At 50.5% G+C, this 25,600-nt stretch overlaps 1 protein-coding gene and 1 long non-coding RNA gene across 3 annotated transcripts; one reads left to right on the forward strand and one right to left on the reverse strand.

Moving 5' to 3' along the window:
* Nucleotides 1-21,202: 21,202 nt before the first annotated feature.
* Nucleotides 21,203-22,421, reverse strand: LOC146892084 (uncharacterized). The gene is made up of 2 exons (XR_015005207.2): nt 22,273-22,421; nt 21,203-22,108 (listed from the first exon to the last, which is right to left on the reverse strand). It is a non-coding gene; the product is annotated as an uncharacterized LOC146892084 (long non-coding RNA).
* Nucleotides 22,422-22,504: 83 nt separating this feature from the next.
* On the forward strand, nt 22,505-24,281 carry Gadd45g (growth arrest and DNA damage inducible gamma). Of its 2 annotated transcripts, none has more exons than XM_048447881.3 (4): nt 22,505-22,675; nt 23,164-23,265; nt 23,370-23,583; nt 23,675-24,281. In XM_048447881.3, exons 1-4 carry the CDS (start codon nt 22,623-22,625, stop codon nt 23,783-23,785), a joined length of 480 nt encoding a protein of 159 aa, XP_048303838.1. In that variant the 5' UTR covers nt 22,505-22,622; the 3' UTR covers nt 23,786-24,281. The 2 variants fall into 2 exon arrangements, with proteins under 2 accessions (XP_048303838.1, XP_048303839.1); XM_048447882.3 differs by having other exon boundaries at nt 22,541-22,679.
* Nucleotides 24,282-25,600: the final 1,319 nt, after the last annotated feature.

The raw sequence follows: 25,600 nt of genomic DNA on the forward strand, positions 1-25,600 counted from the left end.
ATTTCTCCTCTCCTCTCCTCTCCTCTCCTCTCCTCTCCTCTCCTCTCTTCTCCTTTCCATCTTTGAGACTATATACTGGTATGTGTGTCTGTGTGTGTTGGAGAACATCTCGGGAGCCCTCTACTTCATTCAGTGAGACAGATTTCTGATTAGATTAGGGCAGTTTAGCAAGCAGTTCCAGCCCCCCCCCCCCTTTGAAGCTTCTGGCGCTGAACTCAGGTCCTCATGTTTGCAAGGCAAGTACTTTACTGAGTGAGTGAGTGGTCTCCCAAGCCCCATTTGGTACCATTTTCTGAACACAGGACCTGTTTCCTTTGAAAGGAATTAAGTCGTTAGCAAAAATCACCTGTGCAGCGTTTACTTGACCGTGAGGCCGTATGGAGAACACCCCAGATCTGAATTTTGGTACCCTTCCTTCAGATTATAGCTCTGTATGGCCATTGCTGCCCCAGTGTCTGTAGGACCTGTAGACATGTGCACCGTTGTATAAAACAGAAACAATTCATCTCCCTAAAGCTGAGATCAGGCGGAAGATGTGGCTGGGCCAGAAGGATGGATGAGCTCCTTTTAGTTCCATGAGGAGGAGGGATGACTCCTCCCCAGGAATCCCTGTATTACCCTCTCTACTGCTAGGGTAAGCCTCACAGGCAGTAGTTGCAAGACTGTGCCCACCAAGCCCCAAGATCCATGTGACAACTGTTGAGCCAGGTGATGGGTTGGCCACACTGCCCAGATGGGAACTTTCTGCCAGCCTCTGAGGCGGCAGTCTATACGGATCAAAATGGGGACAGGCAAGAGACTAAAAGCAGAGGCCATAGAAGGCTGACACTGCCCTTGGCAACATGTCCAGAGAAGCAGCTCTGGCTTGTGTCCAGATGCTCTGTAGAACTCTTCTTCCTGAAGAATGCCTCTGCCTGGTTCAGGCGAGCACGGAGGCTGTGAGCCATCAGTCCACTCCCCTTTGCACTCAGTCCTACAAATGCTGCATGTCTGCCTGCCTTCCAGACTGTCATGGGAAGGGGACCATAGGCTCTAGTGTGGATCAGACTGTCACTCTTCTCTCCATCAAGCAATAACTGATCCTAGACAAGTGGGCTTTGTGACAGGTCCAAGCTCTCAGGGACTGGGGACCAGGAAGCACACAGCACACTTCAGCAGGAGACTGGCAGTCTTCAGTCCTCGGGGACATGATGGTCGGAGTTCTAACAGGGAGTTGTAGGGAGCTCAGGCCTCTCACGGTGTGGAGGAGTTGCTGCTGAAGCATAATGTACCAGGCTTGTGTGTGCAGCCGGGCTCTGAAAGCCTGCACCGCAGCCATTACTTGGACAAAGTATGTGCTTGAGGGAATGATTCATTGTTTATCATTTGTACTATATTTAAAACAAATAGCTTCTGGGGCTGGTGGTAGAGTGCTTGCCTAGCATGCACAACCCCTGGGTTTAATCCCCAGCACTATAGAAACTGGGCATAATGGATGCAGGAGGATCAGGAGTTCAAACTACATAGCTAGTTTGAAGCTAACCTGGGTTACGTGAGACCTTGTCTCAAAAAAAATAAAATAAAAATAAAAATAAAAGGCTCTGATTCTAATGGTGGAGGGTAGGGTACTGATATGACCTGTCTGGACAGGAAAATTGGCAGAGCTGAAAAATTAAAAATATAATTATCAAGAACATCATAAAGCTGACAGATGAAGACCCAACTGGCCAAGGTCAGAAAATGTCAGAGCCCAGTGGGCCTGGGAAGTCTTGACAGCTACTGATCTTCTAGGGATCTAGCGACCCCCTCAATCAGGATAGTACAACCAAGGACCCTGCAAGATCCACCCCAAGGAGTCAAGTAACTCCTCCACAGCTGCAGCCCCTTCCTGTCCCTGTGAGGTGTTCCGAGTTCCAGGCCTGTGATTTGCACTGCGAGCTAGCAGTTTGCCAGGATGCATGACATGCAGGAAACTCCATGGCGGGCTCCATTAGCCTCCTGTTCATCTTTAGATGGATTTGGTAGAGGGCTATTGTTTGTGATTTTCGCAGAGATTGGCTGTGTTTTTTGGTTGCTTTTGTTTTTGTTTTTGTTTTTTTAGACAGGGCCTCTCTGGGTAGTCTTAGTTGTCCTGGAACTTGCTATGTAGACCAGGTTGGCCTCAAACTTACAAAGGTCAGTAGAGGGCTTATTTAGTTTTTTCTACTTTCTCTTTGATTACTGTGTGAGACTTTCCTTTTCTTTGTCTTGTTTTTCTCCTCCCTTTCTTCTTCTTCCTATTTTCTTTGGTCTGCTTTCTCTCCTGTCTTAGGGTTTCTGTTACTGTGAAGAGACACCATGACCACAACAACTCTTATAAAGAAAACATTTCATTGTGCTGGCTTGCTTACAGTTTCAGAGGTTCAGTCTATTATCACCATGGCGGGGAGCATAGTACCATGCAGGCAGACATAGTGCTGGCTGTATCTTGATCAGAGGCAACAGAAGTGGACTGGGACAGTTGTCTTGAGCACATATGAGACCTCAGAGTCCACCTCCACAGTGTCACACTTCCTCCAGCAAGGCCACACTTCCTAATAGTGTCACTCCCTATGGGCTTATGGGGGCCAATTACGTTCAAACTCACCTCTCCTTTCTTCCTTTCTTACCTTCCCTCCTATCCTCTCCTTTTCTCCCTTCCCTTCTTCTCTCCCCTCCCTCCTCTCTCTTCCTTCCTTTTCCTCCTCTTCTCTCCCTCTCCATTCTCTCTCTCTCTCTCTTTTTCTCCTCCTCCTCTGTCGTTCCCTCCCTCCTGGTCTGTAACCAGAGACTGTTCTTTTGTTCCTGGCTGCCCAGACCTAAATAATCACACAGAAACCTCTTTCCAAAGCAACATATCCTTAGACACACATTTTGAAGTCAAGATACCTTTATGTTGGTTTAACTTACCAGACCCCAGAATCAAATGTCTCTCTGCAGTTAAAAAAGTCAACAAAACACAATAATATACATAATCCAAACTTTCTGTGTATATTCCATGTTTATGTGGCTTATTTTTCTTTACTCCTTTAATCTATGACTGTCTGTACTCTTTTAAATGCTAAGCGATGAGGCTAGGACTAAGGTTGCTTTGCCGTTTGGCCCTGCCCAGCCCAACATGATGGAGGTACGTTCACCACCAGCTCTGTAAGCCATAAGCCATGCACACCGCTCCAGCTCTAGAGATGCAGCTGGCCTATGTCGCCATTAAGTAATTTGTAGCACACTACTCACAGACCCCACTTAAGTGCAGGACCTGCTGAAAGAGTCAGAACTGTTCGTGCAACTAGCATGAACCAGGAAGCCTTCTTAAAGGAGATGCACAGTTTTGTTGCTACTGCTGAGTAAACGTACACATGAACAAACACACACATCACATGCACACACACACACCTACGTGCACACATGCACAGAGTTGTCTAGCTGGACAGTATACCTCATCGATCCTCGTCTGGGAAGGCACGGGTAAGCAGGGTCGCCTGAGTTACCGAGCTCCAGGCATGAATGGCAACCTCTGTCTCTTCTGGTCTCAGAAACTGCATCAGTTTCTCTGGGTAGGGGAGGAAAGGAAAACAGAGCGGATTAAAACAGAAATCAGAATTGGGGTAGAGATCCAGAAAAAAAAACAATTATGATCCGGCATCACCGCATGTGTAAACATTTACTTGGCACACGGGGAAGCCGCTGTGGTCTGGTGACAGCTGTTTGGGAGGTAGCAACTCGCCTGCTGCTTAAGGTGCTTAAAACCAAGGAGCTGACAGCTTTGTTTTACGATTTTAATGAGATGTTTAGGGGAGTTTGAGACTTTAGGGAAATCCTATTGCACCTGGAGCATTTTTGGTTCACCAGCTGGAAAAGTGGGCATCCTTAGAGAGTAGGGTCTTCTGTAGGTTCCCAGACCAGAAAGAATGACATCCTCCGTGCCACTTCCCTAGGGAGACATGACACACACTCACCTGAAAAGGGAACCCAGGACAGACCAACATCCAAGTTGGTGAAGCGGTTAGTCTCACTGGGGTTAATAAGAGCAGTGTGTGTCAGGGGTTGCTTACAGGGACAGGAAGGACTCAAAAGCACTGCGTCTCTGAAGACCTCACCTCAGCATGGTTGTGATGATTCATGGGACCTGCAGCCCTGAAGCTCTCCGTGGGACAGGAGGAATTCTGAGCCCAGGCAGAGTCTCCAACCCTCCCTCCACCCCCAGCCAACTGCTTACTGCTTCTATGACTGCAGTGAAGGGCTCTCCTGACTCTCGGGGGAGGGAGGGGCAGATGTTTGAAATCTGTTTATTTTCTGGATCTCATGAGCTCCCTGCTTCACCCTTGAGGGGACTTTCAGCTGGGAGGAAGTTTACATGCTCCTCCCCACTCTGGGAGAAATGCACCTTTCTGGTTTCCCCCTGTGTTGGGAGTTGGGAACAGGGCAAGGCAAAGATGGAAAAATTCCGAGGAAACTTCAGTTTGGGAACCGTTATTTCTTGGGGAGATGTGAGTTGTTTAGAGAAAAACAAATAAACAACTATTAGATAAAGTTCCCAATAAAGACATTGCTCTCGGTGTGCAAAGCAAGTGAACCTCAGGGAAACACTCACTTTGGGGAAGCTTTTCCCAGGAAACTTGGTTCTCCTTTGGCCATTATGACCTTTGACCTTTGCTTCTATTGTTCTCGAGGAGGAAAGTGTATTCCAAGAATCATTAGCACTGTGTCAGACAACAGCATGGGGGGTGGATGGCTCTGAGGAGAGTCCAAGTCCCAGCCTCAGAAGCACACAGCAAGGCGGAGGATCTGAAGGGAGGACTCAAGGCCCACACGGCAGAGGTGGGTTATGGTCTTCTGGCTTTCTGAGGGTGGGGGTGGTTTCACAGTACAAGCCTGCATCCAGCCTCTTTGATTCCCAGGCAGAAGGCAGGGAAGGGGTGGGGAGCAGGCCCCAAACACCCGCTTTGATGTCTCCCAGGAGCGAGACCCTGATACTTAGAAGTCTGTCAGTTAGAGACTCAATGTTTTTAGCAGGGTGCCTGTGGAGGTTGGAGGTCTGTGAGAAGGGAAGGGCTGCCGGAGGTATCGCTCGCTGCCTGAGCAATCGCAGGGCATTCTTAGGGCTGGGAGGCTCATGCTTGCCTGGAACTCCAGCTCCAGGAGATCAGATGCCCTTTTCTGGCTTCTGTGGTGCCTGCACTCATATGCACATATCTCACTGCCCCTTCCCCACTGCGCGCGCGCGCGCGCGCACACACACACACACACACACACACACATGCTACAAGCCCATATAACCTAGATAACCCTAGGAATATATCACATACACAAGCCCTACTAAGTACAAAACCCTCACTGGGATTTCAAATAGAGGAGGACCCCTAACACTGCAATGGAAACGGCCCCCACTGACTCATGTGCTTCAAGGGTAACCCCCCCACCCGACTGTCTGGGCTTTTAGCATAGCGTGATCTGTACTTGCGGTATGGTATTTTCAAATCCTGCCTGCCTGTTTATTCACCTAGACCTGCTCCCATACCTCGCCACTGTGATCCTACAGTCCTGCAGATGGCCTCCATGGCCTTCACGGTCCCATTACCCACATCTGCAGAGCCACTTGAGGCTGGAACCCATCAGATGCTCAACTCTACAGCCAGGCTGTGTCTCCAGCTACTCTCCATTACGGTCCGGTCTGTTATCTAACCAGAGTCAATCAACTCTCGGCCTCCGCCTCCAGCTAGGCTTCTCTGAAATCCTTAAACTCTGTTGTGGCCTCTTTAGCCCCTTTGAAGCCTTTCTAAACTACACGTATGCATATAGATATATATGCACATATAAATATATTTATGGTATGATGTGTAATGTGTGATCTGGGAGTTCATGTTAGTAATTAAGAGCACAATGAAAGAACCTGGTCTGGAGAGGTGGTTCAGTAGTTATGAGAGCTGGCTGCCCAGTCACTGAGACCTGAGTTCGGATCCCAGCTCCCATATCAGGTGACGCACAAACTCCTGCAACTCCAAAACCGTTTTCTGGCCTCCACAGACTCCAGATGTAAATAAACACGTGGATGTAAATCATACATGTGGATGTACACTTATATGAACATAGACACCCCCCCGTACATGCATACATGAAAAACATTTTAAATTAGTTTGTAGAATGGAAGAAGCTGTGTTTTTCAACATCAGCTAACCTACTGGACAAGAGCCGAACCAGGCTTCTCTCCCTGTCAGTCACTCAAGGCGTTTTCTGTCAATGCTTTACTCTGTGACCATGACCTTAGCTTTAGAGTTTAATTGGGGGCTGGAGTTTGTCGGTGGGGCATCTGTTGGCTCCAGAGGCAGCTCCAGATGCTGAGGGGCAGTGTCTGAAGGTGCACAGCCAGCCCTTCCCCTTCTGCCTTAGGCTCCTTTGTCCCCAGTGTCCTTGAACACACAGGCTTTTGCCTTTGTGCAGAATGGAATTTTTCCTTCTGCTCCTGTGTTGTTCCTCTGTCCCAGACGATTCTCCACCTGACTGGAAGACTCTGATGCGAGACTCCGGAGCTCCCAGGGTCAGGCGAGTGTCCTTGGGGTTTTAGCTCAGTATGGTCTCTGGTCATTACTCCTCAGGACACTCCACTGTCTCACTGTAGGCTGCAGACTGTGGGAGGGGCGGTCACAAGGCGCTGTGATTCAGCAAAGAAGGTGTGCTGGCTGATGATCCTGCAGAACCCAGACAGACAGGCATATGGGCTGTTGACGACAGGCATCCCATTGACTTGGCCCGGTGCAGTAGGCCAGCTGAGAGAGGGATGCTTTCTTCTGGGCCCTCCTGTGGGTGAGAATGGGGATCTGAAGGAAAATTTTCATTAATTAAGTAGAACCTCTCCTTTTTTTTTTTCCTTAGAACAAAACAAAATAAACTTGTGGTTTGAAGGTGACCCCTCCCCCCAGCTCGTGTGTTTATCACTTACTCTGTCCTCAGCTGATGGTGCTATTTCGAAAGGTTGTGGTTCTCAGCCTTCCTCACACTGTGACCCTTTAACACAGTTCCTCATGTGTGGTGACCCCCCCCCACCATCAAATTATTTTGTTACCACTTCATAGCTGTAATTTTGCTTCTGTTATGATTCATGATGTGAATATGTGATATGCAGATGCTCTTAGGCGACCCCTGTGAAAGGGGTTGAGACCCACAGTTTGAAAACCCCTGCTTTAGAGGGTTGGAGCCTCACTGGAGGAAATGGGTCCCTGGGGGCTGGCCTTGAGATTTTCTATCCTGGTCCCAGTTCCTGTCTGCTCTCTGCTTCCTGACGAGGGTCCTAAGATGGACCCCATCCTCACGGTCCCGCTGCCACTCCTCCGCCATGATGGACCGCATCCCTCCCTTCAAAAGAAACCTTGGTGACAGACAGCAAGGGGGAAGCGACCCGCAGAGAGCCATTTTCTAGGCTCTGTGGATGTTAGTTTGCTTCTGAAACAAACAGCTGAGACAAGCTCGCCATGATGGCACACCCCTGCAATCCCAGCACTTGAAAGGCTAAGGCAGGAGGATCCCTATGAGTTTGAGGCCAGCCTGGCCCACGGAGTGAGACCCTGTCTTGGGAAAAAACAAACCTTAGTTTTTGAGGCAGAGTCTCTTACTAGGATCTGGGACTTACCCACTGAGCTAGACTGGCTGACCATGGAGCCCCAGGACCCTCCTCTCCATCTCCTTAGTATTAGGGTGAGCCGCAACGTCTGGGTTCTACACGCATCCCGGGGATCAAATGAACAAACCAGGCTGTATCATCACTGCCGAATCCAACACACGGTCACATGATTGTGCCTCAGAATGGAAATTTTGTGCACGAGAAGGCGAGTAGCAAAGCAATGTGCACTGTAAGGTGCAGAGCGCAGAAAACCACACAGCACCGTGAGGTGCCGTGGTTATGCACAGGAACACAGCTATAGGGAATTCGAAAGGCAACCCTGAGTGGTTGTGACCGGGCAAACCACGCAAGACCGGCTGCAGAAGCGCAGTGTCTGGGAGCCGCTCTGCTTTGCCCCTCCCCATACTTTCTTCTGGACCTCACTCAGAACCTTTTGCTGATTTTCCTCCTGCTTTTAGGCAGGGCTTGAGTGTGAGTGCGTTCTTGTTGCTGCTGTTCGGAGTAGGATTTTTCCTATCACACTTTCATGTTTTCAAAAATGTTGCATTTTATTTATTAGCCTCTGTATGGGAGCACCTGTGTCATGCTGAAGTCAGAGGACAGTTTGCTGGAGTCACTTCCCTTTTTCCATCACGTGGGTCCCAGGGACGGAACTTGGGCTGTCAGCCTCAACAGCAGGTGACTTACCCACCAAACCATCTCACCCGCCCTATTAGAAGAATTTTAAGGCGACTCTTCAGTACCTTTAAAAAATATTATGATTTTTAAAATTTTATGTATATTGGTGTTTTGCCTGCTTGTATGTCTATGTGAGGGTGTCTGATCCCCAGAACAGGAGTTACAGACAGTTGTGAGCTGCCATGTGGGTGCTGGGAATTGAACCTGGCTCCTCTGGAAGAGCAACCAGTGCTCTTAACTTCTGAGCCATCTCTCCATCCCCCTCTTCAGTACTTTTAAAAACATATTACACCACTATATTCTCTATTTGTGTTTAATTGAGATGAGGACACGGCGCTGTGAGACGGTTGAGCTGGTAGAACACTTGTGTGTAGGCCTGACAGCCTGAGTTTCATTCCCTGAACCAGCAAGACAACAGGAAAGAACTGACCCCTGAGAATTCTCCTCTGTGCTCTGTGGTGTGTGAACACCTGCGTGTGCATGCTCATGCGCACACCCACATCCCATGTCAACACATATGCTCACATGTACACTAAAGAACTTATGAGAATATCTTTACATATGGATGTTGCTCAAAGGCAGACAATGCTCTCCTTGCAGTCTCAGCTTTTTGTTAACAATAGAACAATAGATAGTAAATGTTACAAAAGTTACTTTGGGGCCTCAGGTGATTTTGTGTGTGTGTGTGTGTGTGTGTGTGTGTGTGTGTGTGTGTAGGGTTTCTCAATAGCCCAGGCTGGCTTCAGACTCACATCAATTCTCCTGTCTCAGCCTCCAGAGTACTGAAATTGCAAGTGTAATCACACCAAGCTTGAAATTTTGGTGAAAGTTTATTGAACTGGTTTGTGTTAAGGTACGCCTTTAACATCTTGACGTAGCTAGGAGCGTCCTCTGAGTGAGTCTTGCTTGGCTGTGACGAGACAGAATGAAGCTGTAAATGTTTAATGCAACCACTAGAGGGTACTGTGGCCCCACATTTGTTCCATTTTGACAGCATTAAGTAGGTAGGCTTCCGCCTTCAAACCCAAAGTGTTTTTCAAAGCATCACCCCCCATTCAACTGTCAGTGAGAAGCCCTAACCTATGTCTAAAATGTTATTTTCTTCATTTAGTTTGGGGAAAAAGCGTTTTTTGACAATTTTATACAAAAGAGTCACTGAAGTCCAGGTACTATCACATCACATCCACACCACCCCCTTGTCTGTCTCTCCGGAACCCCTGTCTTCCTCCCTCTTCTTCACCCCCACCTACTGTGCTTACCTATGCTTGTAAGCAGAGGCCATTGAAGCCGTCTTCTCTCACTGAACCTGGTGCTTGCTGCTTTAGCTAAGCTGGTCAGAAAACTGTCAGGAGCCTTCTGTGTCTTCCCCCAACACACGCCACCACGCCTGACCTTTTACATGGGTGTTTGAGGTCAAAGCCTCTGTCCTCATGCTTTGGTGACAAGCAATTCACCCACTGGACCAACTCAACGGTTTCAGCAACACACCCACGGGATTCTGCTCGACTCTGCAGCCAGATTGTCAGGATCCACGGACCAGTTCCTAACTGTGTGAGACTCGGTTTCTCCACGAGTCAAAAACGGAACCAGCTGAGGGGCCACATAACCAGTCTTTATGAGAATTGAATGAGCTCACCCCAGAGAAGCCCTGCACAGGCTCCTGCTCCAGAGATGTCCCCTGATATCCCTCTTCCAGCTTTGGCTGGACTTTCTCCGAAGGCGTGCAGGCGTGGACTCTTTAGCCACTAAAGAAACAGAGTATGGCGTGGCACACTGGGAGTATGGGCCACGCCCCAGCAGTTGGGCCAGTCCTGTGCAGCCGGCCATGTGAGTCAGGCTTCATACTCGGCCTCACGCTGGGTTTCACTCCTGGGTTCACTGATAAACTCGAGGTGCAGGAATCACCCCCAGAGGGATGGGTCTGACCCACTGTGTGGCTTAAATCCCTCCTGGCCAAGCAGGAGGCAGCGCCCCTAGCTAGTGGCTGTGGCCAGCCTCTGTCAGGAGAATCGGGTGGGATCGGGTGGGAATCGAGACAAAAGGAGGGGACGAGGAGCTGGCTCAGGTGGTGCGGTCCTCGCTGTGAAAGAGTGACGAGAGATCTTGTCTTCCAAAGTAAGGTAGAGCGCAAGTGAGGAGATGCTGGAACCCAGCCTCTGGCCCCCACGAGCACCTGCCCTAGTGTACGCACACACCTCACACGCTCACACACAAACACGCTTACACACACAAGGGGAGACTGAGGTGGGGCTTCAGCTGCTTACACAGGGCTAACACTGTGCTGTGGTTTTCATCAGTTGTTCCTGTCGCGCTGATAAAATGTTCTGACCAAAAGCGATGCAGGGAGCAAAGGGTTTACCTTAGCTCACCACTCCAGGTTATGGTCCATCGTTAGAGGACCATCACAGCAGCCGGAGCTTAAAACAGCGGGTCAGTTCCACCCACAGCCCAGAACAGAAAAAGAAATGAACGCAGCTCCCCTTGTTTGCTCCTCTCCCTGCTGGCTCTCAGTTTAGAGCCTCCATTCTCACACGGCCTAGGGGAATGGTGCCACCCACGGTCGACTGGGTATTCCTATGCTAATTAGTAAATTCCCTCAGACACGCCCACAGGCCCACTCACTGGTCCGGGACCTTCCTCCCAGGTGACTCTAGGTTGTATCAAGTTGTCAATTAAAGTTAAGCATTATGGTAGCATTTACAAGCTACTGTATTTGGATAGGGAATGCAGACGCTAATATCTGTTTCTTGTTTCTTCTGTAGATCTTGAAAGAACAGGTGGCTACGTCCGAGTGTTCCAAATCCCGTTCTGGTGCGTATTCTATCACCTCACGGCCCCATTTGCTAACCTGGACTGGATCCTGGAGCAACCCTCATTAAACTGCTGACTGAGCAGAAAGTGGAGGCCATGGAGATTTGGACAGGTGGAGTCTGGTCCCCCTTAACCCCTCATTTTGTTCTTGCCTTGACAGACAGGCAGGTGTGGCTAGCCTCCATGCATCTGCCTTGATTGGCAGGTAGGTGTGGCTAGCCTCCAGGTGTCTGTGCGCTTCAGGTCCATATTTGCATTTCCTGAAACAGCCTTGGAATTCAGAGCTTGTGCGCTTGGGAGGAACTGTGTCCATGCATATTCAGACCAAACTCACGGAGGACCCCCAAATCCCACATCTCCAAAAGGAGCTCTCTGCTTCTAAGGGGCAGGAACCCCTTCCTCTTATCGAAACCTTGTAGATTTAAGAAACTACCAAGGACGTACAAGAAGGCCTTTGTCTTTAGCACATGTGGTCCCTATGATACCCACCCCCAACAAGTAGATCTGGGCGGGGTGGGGTGGGGTGTTCCTTAGCCAGCCCCAGGGTGAGTTTAGGCAACCGTGAAGCTGCCAGCTGGCCCCAGCCTTAGATGGTTGCCTCCGTGTGACCCCAGTGGCTGCCACAAAAGCAGCTGGCCAGGGGTCACCACATTACTCGTGCATAGTTCAGCCCACTTCCAGCAAGAAAAGTTGCGTGAGAGCATGCGTCCTAGGAAGGGCGTGTGGCTGGGGCCATCTGCGTGCCCTGCAGGCTTGCTCCTCCCCCTGGCCCCACACAAGCCTGTGCCTCACATCCATTCAGGCCCGGCTGTGTGCTGGCTGCTTGCCTGGCTGGCCAGGCCCATCTGCTCATACTGATTTTGTGACCCTGACCCCAACACAGTCCCTGCATGCCTCACACTGTGTTTGGGGCCCTCCTGAGGGTGACAGACAGGCACAATGGAAGAAGCAAGCAGAAATGAGCCCAGCATGGGAGACATTCAGTTACTTGCCACCCAAGCTTGTCTATGACCCTCCCTGGGTACCCACCTGAATCTGGTTGGGTCAGAACACAGGCAGTCACTTCTGAATCCTGTCTACTTTATGTGGTTGTGAGAGAATGTCACCAACAGGTAGTCATGGTACTTGCCCATGAGTGAGTGACCTTGTGTCTTTGCCTTGGAAGTAACCTGCCATCTTTCAACTATGCCTGTCTGTTCCCTCCAAGGTTAGACACAGCCTATGACATGGACAGCGTGCTCTAAGCTTGCATTCTCTCTCTCTCTCTCTCTCTTATCTCTCTCTCTCTCTCTCTTTCTCTCTCTCTCTCTCTCTCTCTCTCTCTCTCTCTCTCTCTCTCTGTGTTTCTGTGTGTATGGGTGCATGTGTGTGTGCATGCCTCCGGAATCCAGAGGACAAATTTAGTGTATGTTCTTCAGGTGTGCTGTGCTTTCTCCTCCTCCTCCCAGGGATCCTTCTGGTTCTAGTGCCTGCAGAATTGGTATTGTAAGAGGCCACTCTTGTGGCCAGCTTTTATGTGCATTCTGGGGATTTGGAGACCAGGATTCATGCTTGGAAGGCCAGTGCCCAGATGGGTCACCTTCCCGGTCCCTTGAACTTGAAGCTCCTTACACACTCCCTTCTCCTCCAGTATATCTCTTTTAGCTTGTCTCCAGGTTTCTCCCTTGGAGGGAGCATCATACATCTCTGGGATCTCACCCCTGCCCTTGGTAGCTATGCACACCATGGGCCCAGGCAGAAGACTGGAAAATAGAAATAGCCTCTCTGCTGATGGCTCAGCTGCATTGATGTGCCTGGAGTCAGGGACTGAGGACTTCACCCTACTCTATCAGAGATGCAGGCCAGTGCCAGCTGAGGGTGATGTTCGGCAAAGAGTGCCGGAAGGTAAGGTGGGGCATCATGGACAGAAGCTTCCCTAGCCAGGACAGAGGTGAGCTGGCAGCGAACAGCAATATTCTCACTGGATGAGAAGGGGAAAGAGGGTAGGATGCTGGAGAACACGGCTGTGTCGCTGCTCCCCAAAAACTCAAGCCCGTGCAGGGATCAGGACCTAGGTTTGTTATTAGTAGCTGGTGGCCCTGCCCAGGGATGAGGCAAAGCCTAGAGTATCATGAGGATTGCCGTCTGCTCCACAGAATCTTCGTGTACAGTGCAGTCTGCGGCCAAGGCTTACAGGGAGGCAGGTTCATTGTGGCGGCACACAGACTCACCATGCAGACTCTAGCTAGATTCTGTTGTAGTATAAGCCCAAGTGAATCCATGAGAGGAGACATCTAGCTAGCTCCCGTCTGGGTGAAGAGCTGCACCCATCCTCTGCCGTGCAGAATGTCGCGCCACAATGGGCAGAGAGCAGCTTGACATCAGAGAGCCTGGCAGACCACCCCGACCAGAGCGTTCCAGTTGGAGGGTGTGTCTATGAGATGGGGAGGCACGAAAGACATCAGAGTGTGGCGGTCCCAGCTGATTTGGCTGCTGAGTTTACGTGTGTGTGTGTGGGGGGGGGAAGGGAACCCAGAAACACCCACACCCAACGTGTGCCCGAGTCGAATGGAAAGGGTACAGGACGTCCCCTAGAGGGACAGAGTTATTACTCAGCTTTCTGTCAGTGACAAGATTCCTGGAAAAAACAAACAAACAAACAAACAAACAAAAAAAACAAAAAACAAATCCATTGCAAGACCGGAAAGTCTCCTTTCAGCTTCTGGGTTCAGGTTTCAGCTTTACTCCTATGGCGAGGCAGGACTTGATGGCAGTAGCAGCTAGTGGAACAGAGCCACTTAAGGGCTAGAAGTTGGGAAGCAAAGGGACAGACAGGGGAGGTGTAGTCCCTCCCAGGGCATGCACAATGACCTGACGTCCACCCACCAGGTCCTACATCCTATAGTCTACTATTTCCAGATAACACACCAAGCTTGTGATAAAGCCTTCAACTGTGAGCCTTTGGAGGGCATCGAAGGCCCTGTAGAGATATACTCTGCTGCACAGTAGGTCTCGGACCCTGAAAAAGACACTGATTTCAGAAAATGACAGTGTTCCCAGAGGACCCTCAAGAATGATTTCAGATTTGAGGAGAATAAAATGTGTGGTTCCTGAGTGTGCCCTGTGGTTCTGAACCTGGGGGTCCTTGAGATGTTCATAGCCTCTCCAATGTGTGGCAATCAAATAAGATTGGGCACAATGGCCATTCTGATGGGAATTTCCCGAGTGTGCTTATTTCATGGTGGCTTGTAGATTTCACAGGATGGCCTGTGATTGAGAAGCAGAAGTCATGGCTATGTATCTTGGATAGGTAGGCAGGAAAAATGTATTTATATTTGAAGATGTGGTTCAGGATAAAACAAGCATGAAACAGGGGAATCTGGATGAGGGTCCAAGGACCACCTTACTGCTCACAGTCCTATGGGATCCCCTTCTTCCCTGGGTGACATGGTGGCGGGCCATACATGGAACTGCCCGGTGTGTGATGTGTGTTTGAGGTGTTGCTGGGTTTCACACTTACTGTCCAGTATCCTGAGTCACGATTTGTGTTCTGCAGCCATGGCTAGTCACATTAGAGACTATGGATGTTGCATCCTTATGGAGGTCCGGGCCGTGTGAGTTCAGGTGTTGATTCAGCCTGGAATAGACAGTGTGGCCAGCTTGCATGAGGCCTGCATTTGACCCTCAGCACCTCCAAATCTAAAGGACCCCAAACTCTGTTGTCACCATGGGTCAGACAGGGAAGGCACACAGTAGGGCTTGCTAGCAGTCTGCCCCTTGTGTCTTCTTGAATTCAGAGGTGGCCATGGCGTTAATGAGTCTCAAATTTCCCCACAACCACCATTGCCCAGTGGTGACATTCCCTGAGGGACTCACAGCATCCTAAACCTGCCACATTACCAACACGGCTCCTCGTGTCACCGTGTGCCTGCCACCTGTGATTTGTGCTACCCAGTCAGTCCAGCTGGGGCTTCACTCTCAGCCGTAGGTCCTTACTCCCCCGTCTCTATTCTCATGTCTGCCTTTGTATTCACTGCCTTATGGAGATATTTCTGCTTGGTGTATAACATTCCATCCCCCCCAGACTTTATTAGGCCCCCCACCTTAGCAGAACTGATGCCGTGATGGAAGTATCGTTCAGGCCTTAAAACCCAGCGTGTACACAGCACCACCTGCCAACCTACCAAAACCACTTTGCAAGAACAAAGACCTAATCCATCGAAGTCCATAGTTCTGGGAAAGTACTTAGGTTTTTTTTTGTTTTTGTTTTTGTTTTTGTTTTTGTTTTTTTTTTTGGCTTCTGTAGTCAACTTCAGGCTGTTTTTGTTGAAGGAAGTATGTCAAACCCAGGATGTGATTTTGGTTTATAAAAGCCCAACCTGAGAAAGACAGGGGACTGTACTGCACTCAGGTTCAGAACATCCAGTGTGGTCTCTAGCTGGCTAGTATATAATAGAAGCTCCAGTACAGCTTCTACTGGCTTAAACCTGAAGCTTCGCTGGTGGCTACTCCATGACAGCGAGGCAAGGTTGGCTCAACCCTTACTTAATATAATAATTTCCAGATCTTACCTCTTTCCTGAAAATTTTCTTTTTCTTTATGACTTGATAAAATTTCATATCTATATGTGCCACAGTTTTGTTATCTGAGGCAAGGGAGAAGTTTGGGGAGCATCAATAAAAACAGATTATGTTTGAAAATTTCATAAGAAGGGCTGGAGAGATGGCTCAGAGGTTAAGAGCACTGGCTGCTCTTCCAGAGGTCCTGAGTTCAATTCCCAGCCACCACATGGTGACTCGCGACCATCTATAATGAGATCTGGTGCCCTCTTCTGGTGTGCAGGCAGAACACTGTATACATAATAAATAAATCTTTAAAAAAAGAAAATGTCATAAGAAAACCCAATATTTTGTATGCTAATTTAAGGAAGATTATATGGGGGAGGGACCCCCCCATAGGAGAGGTAGGAAGACAAGGCAGGATGTTGGGGGGATGGTGATTGCACATATATGGGAATGTCAGGATGTTAGGAGGAGATTGTGATTGCACACATGTGTGGGAATGTCAGGATGTTAGTGGGAGACTGTGATTGCACATATATGGTAATGTCAGGATGTTAAGAGGAGACTGTGATTGCACACATGTGTGGGAATGTCAGGATGTTAGAGAGAGACTGTGGTGCACACATGTGTGGGGATGTCAGGATGTTAGGGAGAGACTGTGGTTGCACACATGTATGGGAATGTCAGGATGTTAGACAGAGACTGTGGTGCACACATGTGTGGGGATGTCAGGATGTTAGACAGAGACTGTGGCTGCACACATGTGTGGGGATGTCACAGTAACAGTGAGGACTAAAGAGACTGTTCAGTGGGTAAATTCTAGCCATGTAAGTGTAAGAACCTGAGTTTGGATCCCCAGAATCCACAAAGCTGGTCTTGGTAGTGTGTGTGCATGCGTGTGTGTGTGTGTCTAGTCCCAGGATTCACAGTGAGATAGGAGACAGAAACAAGAGAATCTCCAGATACTGAGAGGCCCGCTAGCCTGATGTATGCAGTGGCAAACAAGAGACCCTGTCAAAGTAGAAGGCAAGGATAGCCGCCCAAGGTTGTCTCCTGACCTCTGCTTATCCACTATGGCACGTGACACCTGTACTCATGTACATATGTGCTCACACACATGTCATAGCATGTACACACATAATTAAAAAGAAAACATTACAATGAAACCTATTATTCTGTAAAATTAACATAAACTAATTTTTTCAAAACTGTAGATGTTGATTCCACAGGGTGGGCAGGGCTGAGGTCCTTCTGCTTTTCCGCTGAGCTTCAAAGGGAAACTGAGGTTGCTGAGTTCTGGGTCGCACTAGTAGCTGAGGTTCACAGGCACCACCACAGCGGGAGAAGTCCTTTGTAGGTAAAGAACTACATAGCTAAAGAGCTCTTACCACCATGAACGATGAAAGAAGGAAGATTATATGGGGGAGAGGGACCCACGGGAGAGGTGGGATGAGGAGGGGCGAGGTTGGGTGAGCAGGGACACATCAACCTATAAGTTCCACCAGGATGGATGTCCTGTTCCAACTGGACACCTCCTAGGCCAGGCTATGTATGGGAGGTTTTCCAAGGTTGCAGACTGAGATTGTTTCTGAGGACAGTGCCTTGTAGGAATGTCCTGTGTGAATTTTCTGGGAATTTGTAGGTAATGAGTGTCAGCTAAAGCCCACTGGAGGCCCAGAGCTTTGGTAGTCTTGTCAGGAGAACAGAATGTACAGGCCATCTGGGTTCTCTAGCAGGACTGCTGCGTGAACTGTGCCCAGGGTGGCTGTATGCACTGTACCCAGGGTGGCTGTATGTACTGTGCCCAGGACTGCTGTGTGCACTATGCCCAGGGCTGCTGTGTGCACTATGCCCAGGGCTGCTGTGTGCACTATGCCCAGGGCTGCTGTGTGCACTATGCCCAGGGCTGCTGTGTGAACTGTGCCCAGGGTAGCTGTATGTACTGTGCCCAGGACTCCTATGTACACTATGCCCAGGACTGCTATATGTACTGTGCCCAGGGTAGCTGTATGCACTGTGCCCGGGGTAGCTGGCAGGACAAGCAGCTAGAATCCCATCTCCATCCCGCGGCTCAATCCCCTGTTATCCAAGCAGCTGAGCCTGCCTTCTTTCCTGGTCTCTAATTGAAGAAGAATGGCTCTCTTCCTCCTCCTCACCTCCCTTCTTCCCACCTTTGTCCTCCCCACCCCCTTTTTCCCCACCTCCCTCTTCCTTGCAGCTGCTAGGACTTAGAGCTTGCCTCTCATGGTTTTCTTTCCTCCCCAAATCAAATTCAACAACAACAACAACAATCCCTCACTCCCACCACCCCCACCCCCCAAAAAAAGAAAAGGAAAAGAAAGCAAAAGAAAATCCCCCTGAGGTGCACAAGGACAGAAGTGTGAGGTGCGCGCGATGGGCCAAGTTCAGTTCTGAGATGGGGAGCCTGGGTTTCACAGGTTCCCGTACTTGGTCTAGATGGGAAGACAGAACACCTGTGGCTTGGGGTCAGGGTGTTTCAGCTAGGGTGCACTGTTCTATGGTCCTGATTAGGGCTGTGGCTGACTGCTGTCCCCAAGCTTTTCCCACTATTGAGAGGGAAAGTAGGAATTCAGGACTGATTTGCAAACCTCGTGTGACAGCCAAAGCTCTGCCTGACTCCTGTCACCCCCGTGCTGTACAAGTGTGCAGCTAAGAATAAATGTGCCTTCCAGAAAGCTCTCACCACGGACGTCCGGCTAGCTGTGTAAGGGCTTCCCTCTCTGTTTCCTGTTTCCTGTCTCAGCTGTCTGGTGAAATGCCCCCACCTGTAGATCTGCTTTTCACCCCGGGGAGGGGGTGGGTGTGTGACTCCCAGCATGGGGCAGGGATGGAACAGGCTGATGGACCCTTTAAATGCCAGGATGTTGCTACTGCTGAGGTTTAACCTTGCTTAAAGATTTCATTCCTTTTGAAAAAATAAATCATAGTCATAGGTCATGGACAATCAACTGCCCGTTCCATCATTAGCAGCTCCTGGGACAACATTTTTTTTGGAAATAAAGAAAAAGACTTGGGAGAGGATGGATGAGTGAATGGGAACACTGAGAATAACTCAGACCTTCCTGAAATGGAGCCAGCCTAGACTGCCCCAAGAGACTTTTTTGCTGCTGCCCTAGGAGACCCAGTCCTATAGAATCTGGGCACTAATGATGCCCAGTGTCTTGGGCTTCATCTTTAAGAATTTGTTCCCTTTTGTTTGTGTTTCAAACTTCAATCTCTTTTTTTAAGGACTGCAGACAGAGTTGACTTGCAGTTTTCATCCACTAGCAAGCTGCAAAGCTACGTGTTCTCAGTTGGCCCTGGTGAGTGTGGGGATGAGCCAGGAATGACGACTCAGTCAGGGCACCCCATCACCTCCAGCTCCTGCTCCTTGTTAGCCTAGCGGACACACTACAGGCCTCCCACTAACCAAGAGAAAGCAAGAGTCCATAGTTTTCTGTGAACGCTGTCAACTTTGGAAAAAGGGGCGATGAATGTGGCTTTCCCTAAGAGAGCCAAAGGAACTCTACCTGCATCGGGCTTGAGGCTCCTCAGCTGCAGCCTCTGGGCCAGCTGTCCGGGGCATGGCTGTCCTGAGACGTGTACCTGCTGTTTAAAGTCAGTCTCTGTGCACGGTTCAAATGCGAAGGGGAGCGAAGGCCTTGGGCTCCATTTCCATCTGTCTCCGAATGTGGCACACTTTCACCAGCGACCACCGCAGCAGTCAAAGTCACAGAGAATACGCTAATAAAACAAACGTCTGCCGAGGGTATCGACTTATTTATTTTAGAGACTGGGAGTGGGGATTGACTCCCCGGCTTACCACACGAAACTTTAACTCCGGGACTCAGGAAGTTCTCCTGCCTCAGCCTTCCAAGTAGCTAGGATTCCAGGTGCTCCTAAGCATTTTATTTTGCTTTGATTTTGAGACAGGGCCTCAGGTGTACCAGGCTAACAGTTCAAGGATGACCTTGAACTCCGGGTCTGTGCTTCTACGCAGGGTTTATAAATCCAGGTGTTGATGCTCTGTGGACACGCTACCCACCGAGCTACGTCCACACCTCTCTAGAGGGCTTCAAAAGCAGAGCATGTGTGAGACTTCCTTGTTAAGGGACTCAGAGTCCCTTATACTATTAAAGTTTAGGAGAGCACGCACTCAGAAATACAGCTTGTGACTTCAGTCAGACCCCAAACCTGTCTTTCCTAATTTAGATGGGGACTTTGGGACCAGTCAGACTTACCTAATTAAAGCTGTGTGGGGCCGTATCTGATGGCAAAAAGGAGGGTTTCCTGTAACCGAATACTCTTAAAAGGTTAGTAGAGTAGACTAGCTTTGGGGCTTGTCAATCATTCCTTCTGGCCCAGACTGGCTGGGGGCGGGGTCTGGAAATGCTAGGACCTAAGCCTGCGCTAACCTGTACCCCTTCCGCTCGGGCAGGGACAGGGGGTGGGGAGGGGGAGTTTCCTGCAGCCTGGCAAGTGAGCAGTTTTCTAGCTATAAGTGGCAGAAGCGGGCGTGTGCTTAGATATCAAACGGATTATTATTTCCGACGTTTCCTCGGGATCTGAAACTGAGGGGAGATAAGAAGCATTACAACTTTGAGTTTCTAGAGGATTAATTGTTTCTCTCAGTGCCGGCGCTGCTGGGGTTCAATTTAGGAAGTGGTCTCCTGTGCCAATATGTTCAAGTGTACTTCCCATTTTCTCTTCTACGAGGTTCAGTGTGGCTGGCTTTATGTTGAAGTCTTTGATCCATTTGGGCTTGAGTTTTGTGCATGGTGATAGATATGGGTCTATTTTCATTCTTTGACATGTTGATATATGCCAGCACCATTTGTTCAATATGCTTTCTTTTTTCCATTTGATTTTTTTGTTTGTTTGTTTGTTTTGTTTCTTTGTCAAAAATCAGGTGTTCGAAAGTGTGTGGATTAATATCCGGGTCTTTGATTCGGCTCCGGTCTGTTTTTATGCTAACTTTGAAAAGAGCAGCAGCTTAAGTTTCCATCACTTAGAAACACATTTTATTCACTCAGGGATCACCATCGTTTTATATGCCACTAAGACAGACAGGAAGGGGCTTTGAGAGTTTGAGAGACCTTGCAGACAAACGCTGTTTTCAGCGCGGCACCTGCAGTTCTAAGTGCAGCCGCCGGGAGGCGCAAGAGGCCGCTTGACCCTTTCGTCCGGCCTTTAGACTTGGGGAAACCCCGCAGCCTCCCAGTGCAGCAGGAAAACTTCCTTAAAGAACTTCTCAGGTTAACACTGAATGCATAAGTTCACCACCTACCTGAAGAACGTTCCAGTAAAAAAGAAAATTACTGTATGCGTGCGCGCTCGCGCTTGATTTTTGCCTCAGTCTAGCAAACTTCGTGTCTGCCCTTTGCCCTAGCCAATCTCCCAGGCTTCGCTCAGCGGAGGAGAATTTCCTAGGGTTCCATAGCACGCTTTTCCGTGTAGCACGAGAAATACAGACAACCCACAGTGTTGTGTTCTGCGGGTGAGCAATCTGTAAGCGTGGTGTGCGGGTCTCACAGGACAAATGACAAGTTCAGGAAACTCCTAGGATCGCATCCAAATTTATTATTTTACCAGAAAAGAACCTTTTAAAGACACATTTTTACGTTTTTGGAATATTTCAAAATCTCAACAGACAGACGGATGTCCTGGTGGTAGGCTCCTTTTGGTCTCCAGCCCCGGGGCGCTGGGTGCAAGCTCTGCTCTGAATCTAATTAATGCACATATTGCACCGCCTCGGTGCCCAGGGTGCCCCAGGTCAAGACCCCTGAGAGGTCAACGCGAGGCTGTATGGGATGAGTGGATGGGGAGGTCTGGATCCTTCTAGGTCGACCTGTAGGAGGCGCCCTGGGAAAAGCATTGTAGAACAGCGTGTGTCAAGCTCTGGAGTCTGAACCCCGGAACCTCACGGGTTTCGGGCGTTGTATCCCTGTGTGCTTCTCTGCTCTCTGCGGCTGGGCACGCGTGCATCACAAGCCCAGCAGCCAAGGCAAGACTAAGAGGTGCGCACCCAGGGGCGGGGGAGCGGCACGCGGCTCAGACCCCCACGTGCCGGGCAACCCAGCGCGACCCCCGCGCCCGGCGGGGCTCTCTGCCCACCCCACCCGGCGGCAGGTGGACAGTGTTGCTATGAAAGAGAAAGCGTCGATTGTCCCCATTGCGAACTGCCACACGCCAGACCTCCTCTTTTGTGTGCCCCGTATAGAAATGCAAACGAGCCGCGTGTGCCGGCAGCAATCTGCTGGTCCCTGCTGCCCGCACCCCACAGCGATCTGCCAGGGGCAGGGGTGGGGGACGGGACAGGGGTGGGGTGGGCGGTGGTTCAACCTTTGCAGCCGGGACCCTGAAAGGCGCTGAGTCCTGAGTTCTAGTGGCGGCATTGGCCTGGTGTCAGCTGCAGTTGCAAACCTTTGACTTTTAAGTTTCGGTTTCAATGCAACAGCCCCATAACCTTCAAATTGAAAATAAGAAGAAAATTAGAAAGGTCGCAATAAAAATAAATGCAAAAAAAGGCTTTTATATTCTCCAAGTGTGCATTTCACAAATTCCAGTATTATATTAACAAACAACGTGGTTGGGTTTTTTTTTTTTAACTTTTTCCTTTTAAGGACTTACAAAAAAGAGAGGCGAGATGAAATCTGCAGGCTCCAGTCTGCCTGGTAACACCCTGACAAAAGCGGCAGATTTGAGGCTGTGTCATCCCCCGCACCCCTCCCCACGTGGCCTTCTGGCACGAGCCGCGGGCCTGCCGCCTCATTTGCATCAGAAAGCGGGCGCTAGCCAATGGGAGCGCAGCCTCCCGCCAGCTGGCCGCGTCGCGCGGGCCGGTCTATAAAAGGACTCGCGCGGCGGTGCCCGGCGCACTCGCTAGTGGTGGGCGCGCGGCGCGTACTGGGTTCTGGGGCTCCTTACCTGCGTTCTGCTCACTCTTCACTTTGGATAACTTGCTGTTCGTGGATCGCATAATGACTCTGGAAGAAGTCCGTGGCCAGGACACAGTTCCGGAAAGCACAGCCAGGTAGGTGGGTTTTGGGGTGCCGAAAGTTGGGGTTGTCGGGTAGGAATCTTTTAGGGTCTTCTAGGATGGAAATTTGCGGGGTGGGTACCATGCACTGTCTGATAGCGAGGTGCCGAGGCGGTGGGACTACAATGACTACATTCGATTCATTCCTAGAGCTAGGGTCTGGGATTCTGGCGCCAGGTCGGAATTGGGGAACATGGGCTTTGGGCTCCAGATCAGGAACAGGGAACCGGGGGTGCAGGCGCCAGGTCGAGACTGGGTGATGGTAAATGAGGGCGCCAGATCATGACTAGGGTGCCAGAGGTGTGGGCGCCAAGTCGGGACTGGGGATCCGGGTGTGTGGGCGCCAGGTTGGAGTTGAGAGGCAGGAATGCTGGCGCCAGGCAGGTCTAGGCTAAAGAGCCAGCTGGGACTTGGAGGTCAGGGCTGGGATCTACATCGCGTCCCCGTGCTGGTCCCCACTCACGGTGCTTGTTCTTTCACAGGATGCAGGGCGCCGGGAAAGCGCTGCACGAACTTCTGCTGTCGGCGCAGCGCCAGGGCTGTCTGACCGCTGGCGTCTACGAGTCCGCCAAAGTCCTGAATGTGTGAGTACAGAAAGGCCCCGCGTGCAGGGATTGGGGTTGGCGCGGCTGGGAAAGAACTAGGGGTGGCATCGACTCTGACCTTGTCCTTCCCATCTGCTTTGCAGAGACCCTGACAATGTGACCTTTTGCGTGCTGGCTGCCGATGAAGAAGATGAGGGCGACATAGCGCTGCAGATCCATTTCACGCTGATACAGGCGTTCTGCTGTGAGAACGACATTGATATCGTGCGCGTGGGTGATGTACAGCGGCTAGCGGCGATCGTGGGTGCAGACGACGAGGCGGGTGCGCCAGGAGACCTGCACTGCATCCTCATTTCGGTGAGTGCAGCTACTGCCTCTCCCCACGCCAGTCTCCCCCACCCGCTTGGCCAACGGCCAGCCTGGCTGACCCCTGTATTTTTAAACACAGAACCCTAATGAGGACACGTGGAAAGACCCTGCCTTGGAGAAACTCAGCTTGTTCTGCGAGGAGAGCCGCAGCTTCAACGACTGGGTGCCCAGCATTACACTTCCCGAGTGACCATCCGGCAGGGACCTTGGTCTGTTCGACTTGGTGACGCTCTAGCGCGCTGCTGGCTCTGGAGTGACCCTCCGAGGGCGCTCGAGTGCGCGTGGAGACTGGCAGGCGGTGTTGCCTGAAGAGTGAGGAGCGCAGCCTCCTAAGAAGGGGGCATGGCGGCGGCGGGGACACCTTGTTCCGAGCCCAGGACTCTGCCAGTGTCCAGAGAGGCTGCTTAGCCCAGGAAGGCCTAGGCAAGGACGTTGGCCGCAGGGCCGGGAAGAACCGACTAGTGAGGCAGGCGTGACTCAGCAGCCTTCCAGTGAAAGGAGGGGAAAGGCGAAGCAGGCGGCCTGGATGGACTTGGTACAGCTGCAGGAGTGATCAGCAGCAGGAGCGAGCCGGACTTCGCTGGCTGCACTGCTCTTTCCGAAACGGATCCCGGGCAATGCTTTCATTTTTCTAAAGGACGCTATCGTGGAAGCTTTGAATTTCACAATAAACTTACTGAAACAAACTTACGCCTTTTATTGAGGGTAGGGGAGTCTTAGTTCGGGGGAGGTGGTAAAGGGTGTTTCTAGTGGTTGATGGAGCTAATGGCACCTGTGGTCGGCCTTACAGCCTCCTGGGGCTGGCGGTGGGGGAGGGGATGCTGGCGAGTAGTAAGGGGGAGAACTTGGGGCCGGGGTACTGTTTTATCCTTTCAGGAAGACTTTAAACTTGCAAGACAGGAGTATACTAGAGACAAGGCATCCCGGTGCCGGAGCTCAAGGCTTGCAATCCAATCCGATAACAGTGACTTCTGCCTCCAGTTCCTCCCCTCCCCCTTAGCCCCCGACAGCTGCTTATCTGAACAGCTTGCGGGAGGCCCTGCGCCTTCCAATACAATGAGTTGCAACCGTGCCCTCGGTGGTTCCTGTGGATGGGGGGTGGTGGTGGTGGACTGCTCTTGCTTTCAGCAACTTTCTCCTTTTAATGGCTGTGACAAAGCATCGCTACCAAAGTATTAATATCAAATGTGACACCGATGACTGCGTTCTAAGAATGAGTCATCATTTTGTCACAGCCGTGATGGAAGTTACAGTATCTTAGAAATTGGAAAGCACGGTCCTATATAAATAGGCGTGAGCCAGTCGCAGTGGGGTGGGCATCTGCTAGCTCCTATTCTGAGTGCCTCTGCCCACATCAGTGAGGGCTGCTGCTACCCACAATTCCTTTTAAAGTCGGAGGAGAAACACTTGGGAGCCAATATTATCTTTTGAGAAGGATCTGGGGGATACGTCCCAGTGAGAGGACTTTTTCTGTTAGCTTAGTGCCTCTGGCTTTCACTGCCTGTTCCAAGCTGGCTGGGTTTGTCAGGGGAAGCCCACGTGGGGCTTTCTTGCCGTCAGCTCTGCTGCCGGGCAGCGTGTGCCTTCGGGGAAGGGAGGGGTGGAGTGCTGTTTTTCTTAGAAGGCCATTCGGCCGGCTGATTTACCAGCAGCGTTTAGGGAGTAGGGAGGCTGGTTTGCCGGTTGAGTGCCACTTTTAAAACTCCACATTCTGGAAGCCTGTACAAGGCGACAGGAAAACTGCAGGGGCTCGATGACACTTCCGGTAAGGGAAGCTTTCCCTTTCTACTGGAAAGCAACCCTGGCGAAAGAATTCCACCACATTTGCGCCCAAATATCATTGCTGCTTCCCCTAGATGTTTTCTTGCAGAGTGGTCTTGCAGAGTGGACTTGCAAGCTGGTAAAAATGATTTCTTGCCAGAGTGTGCTGTAGTTAAAACAAAGGGGGTGTCATTACCCCAGAATGTGTCCTGAAATGCATGCACTCAGCAGAAGGATGCAGGCT

Source organism: Myodes glareolus, chromosome 14 (assembly GCF_982192425.1).
Source record: "Myodes glareolus chromosome 14, mMyoGla1.1, whole genome shotgun sequence".
Taxonomy (NCBI): domain Eukaryota; kingdom Metazoa; phylum Chordata; class Mammalia; order Rodentia; family Cricetidae; genus Myodes; species Myodes glareolus.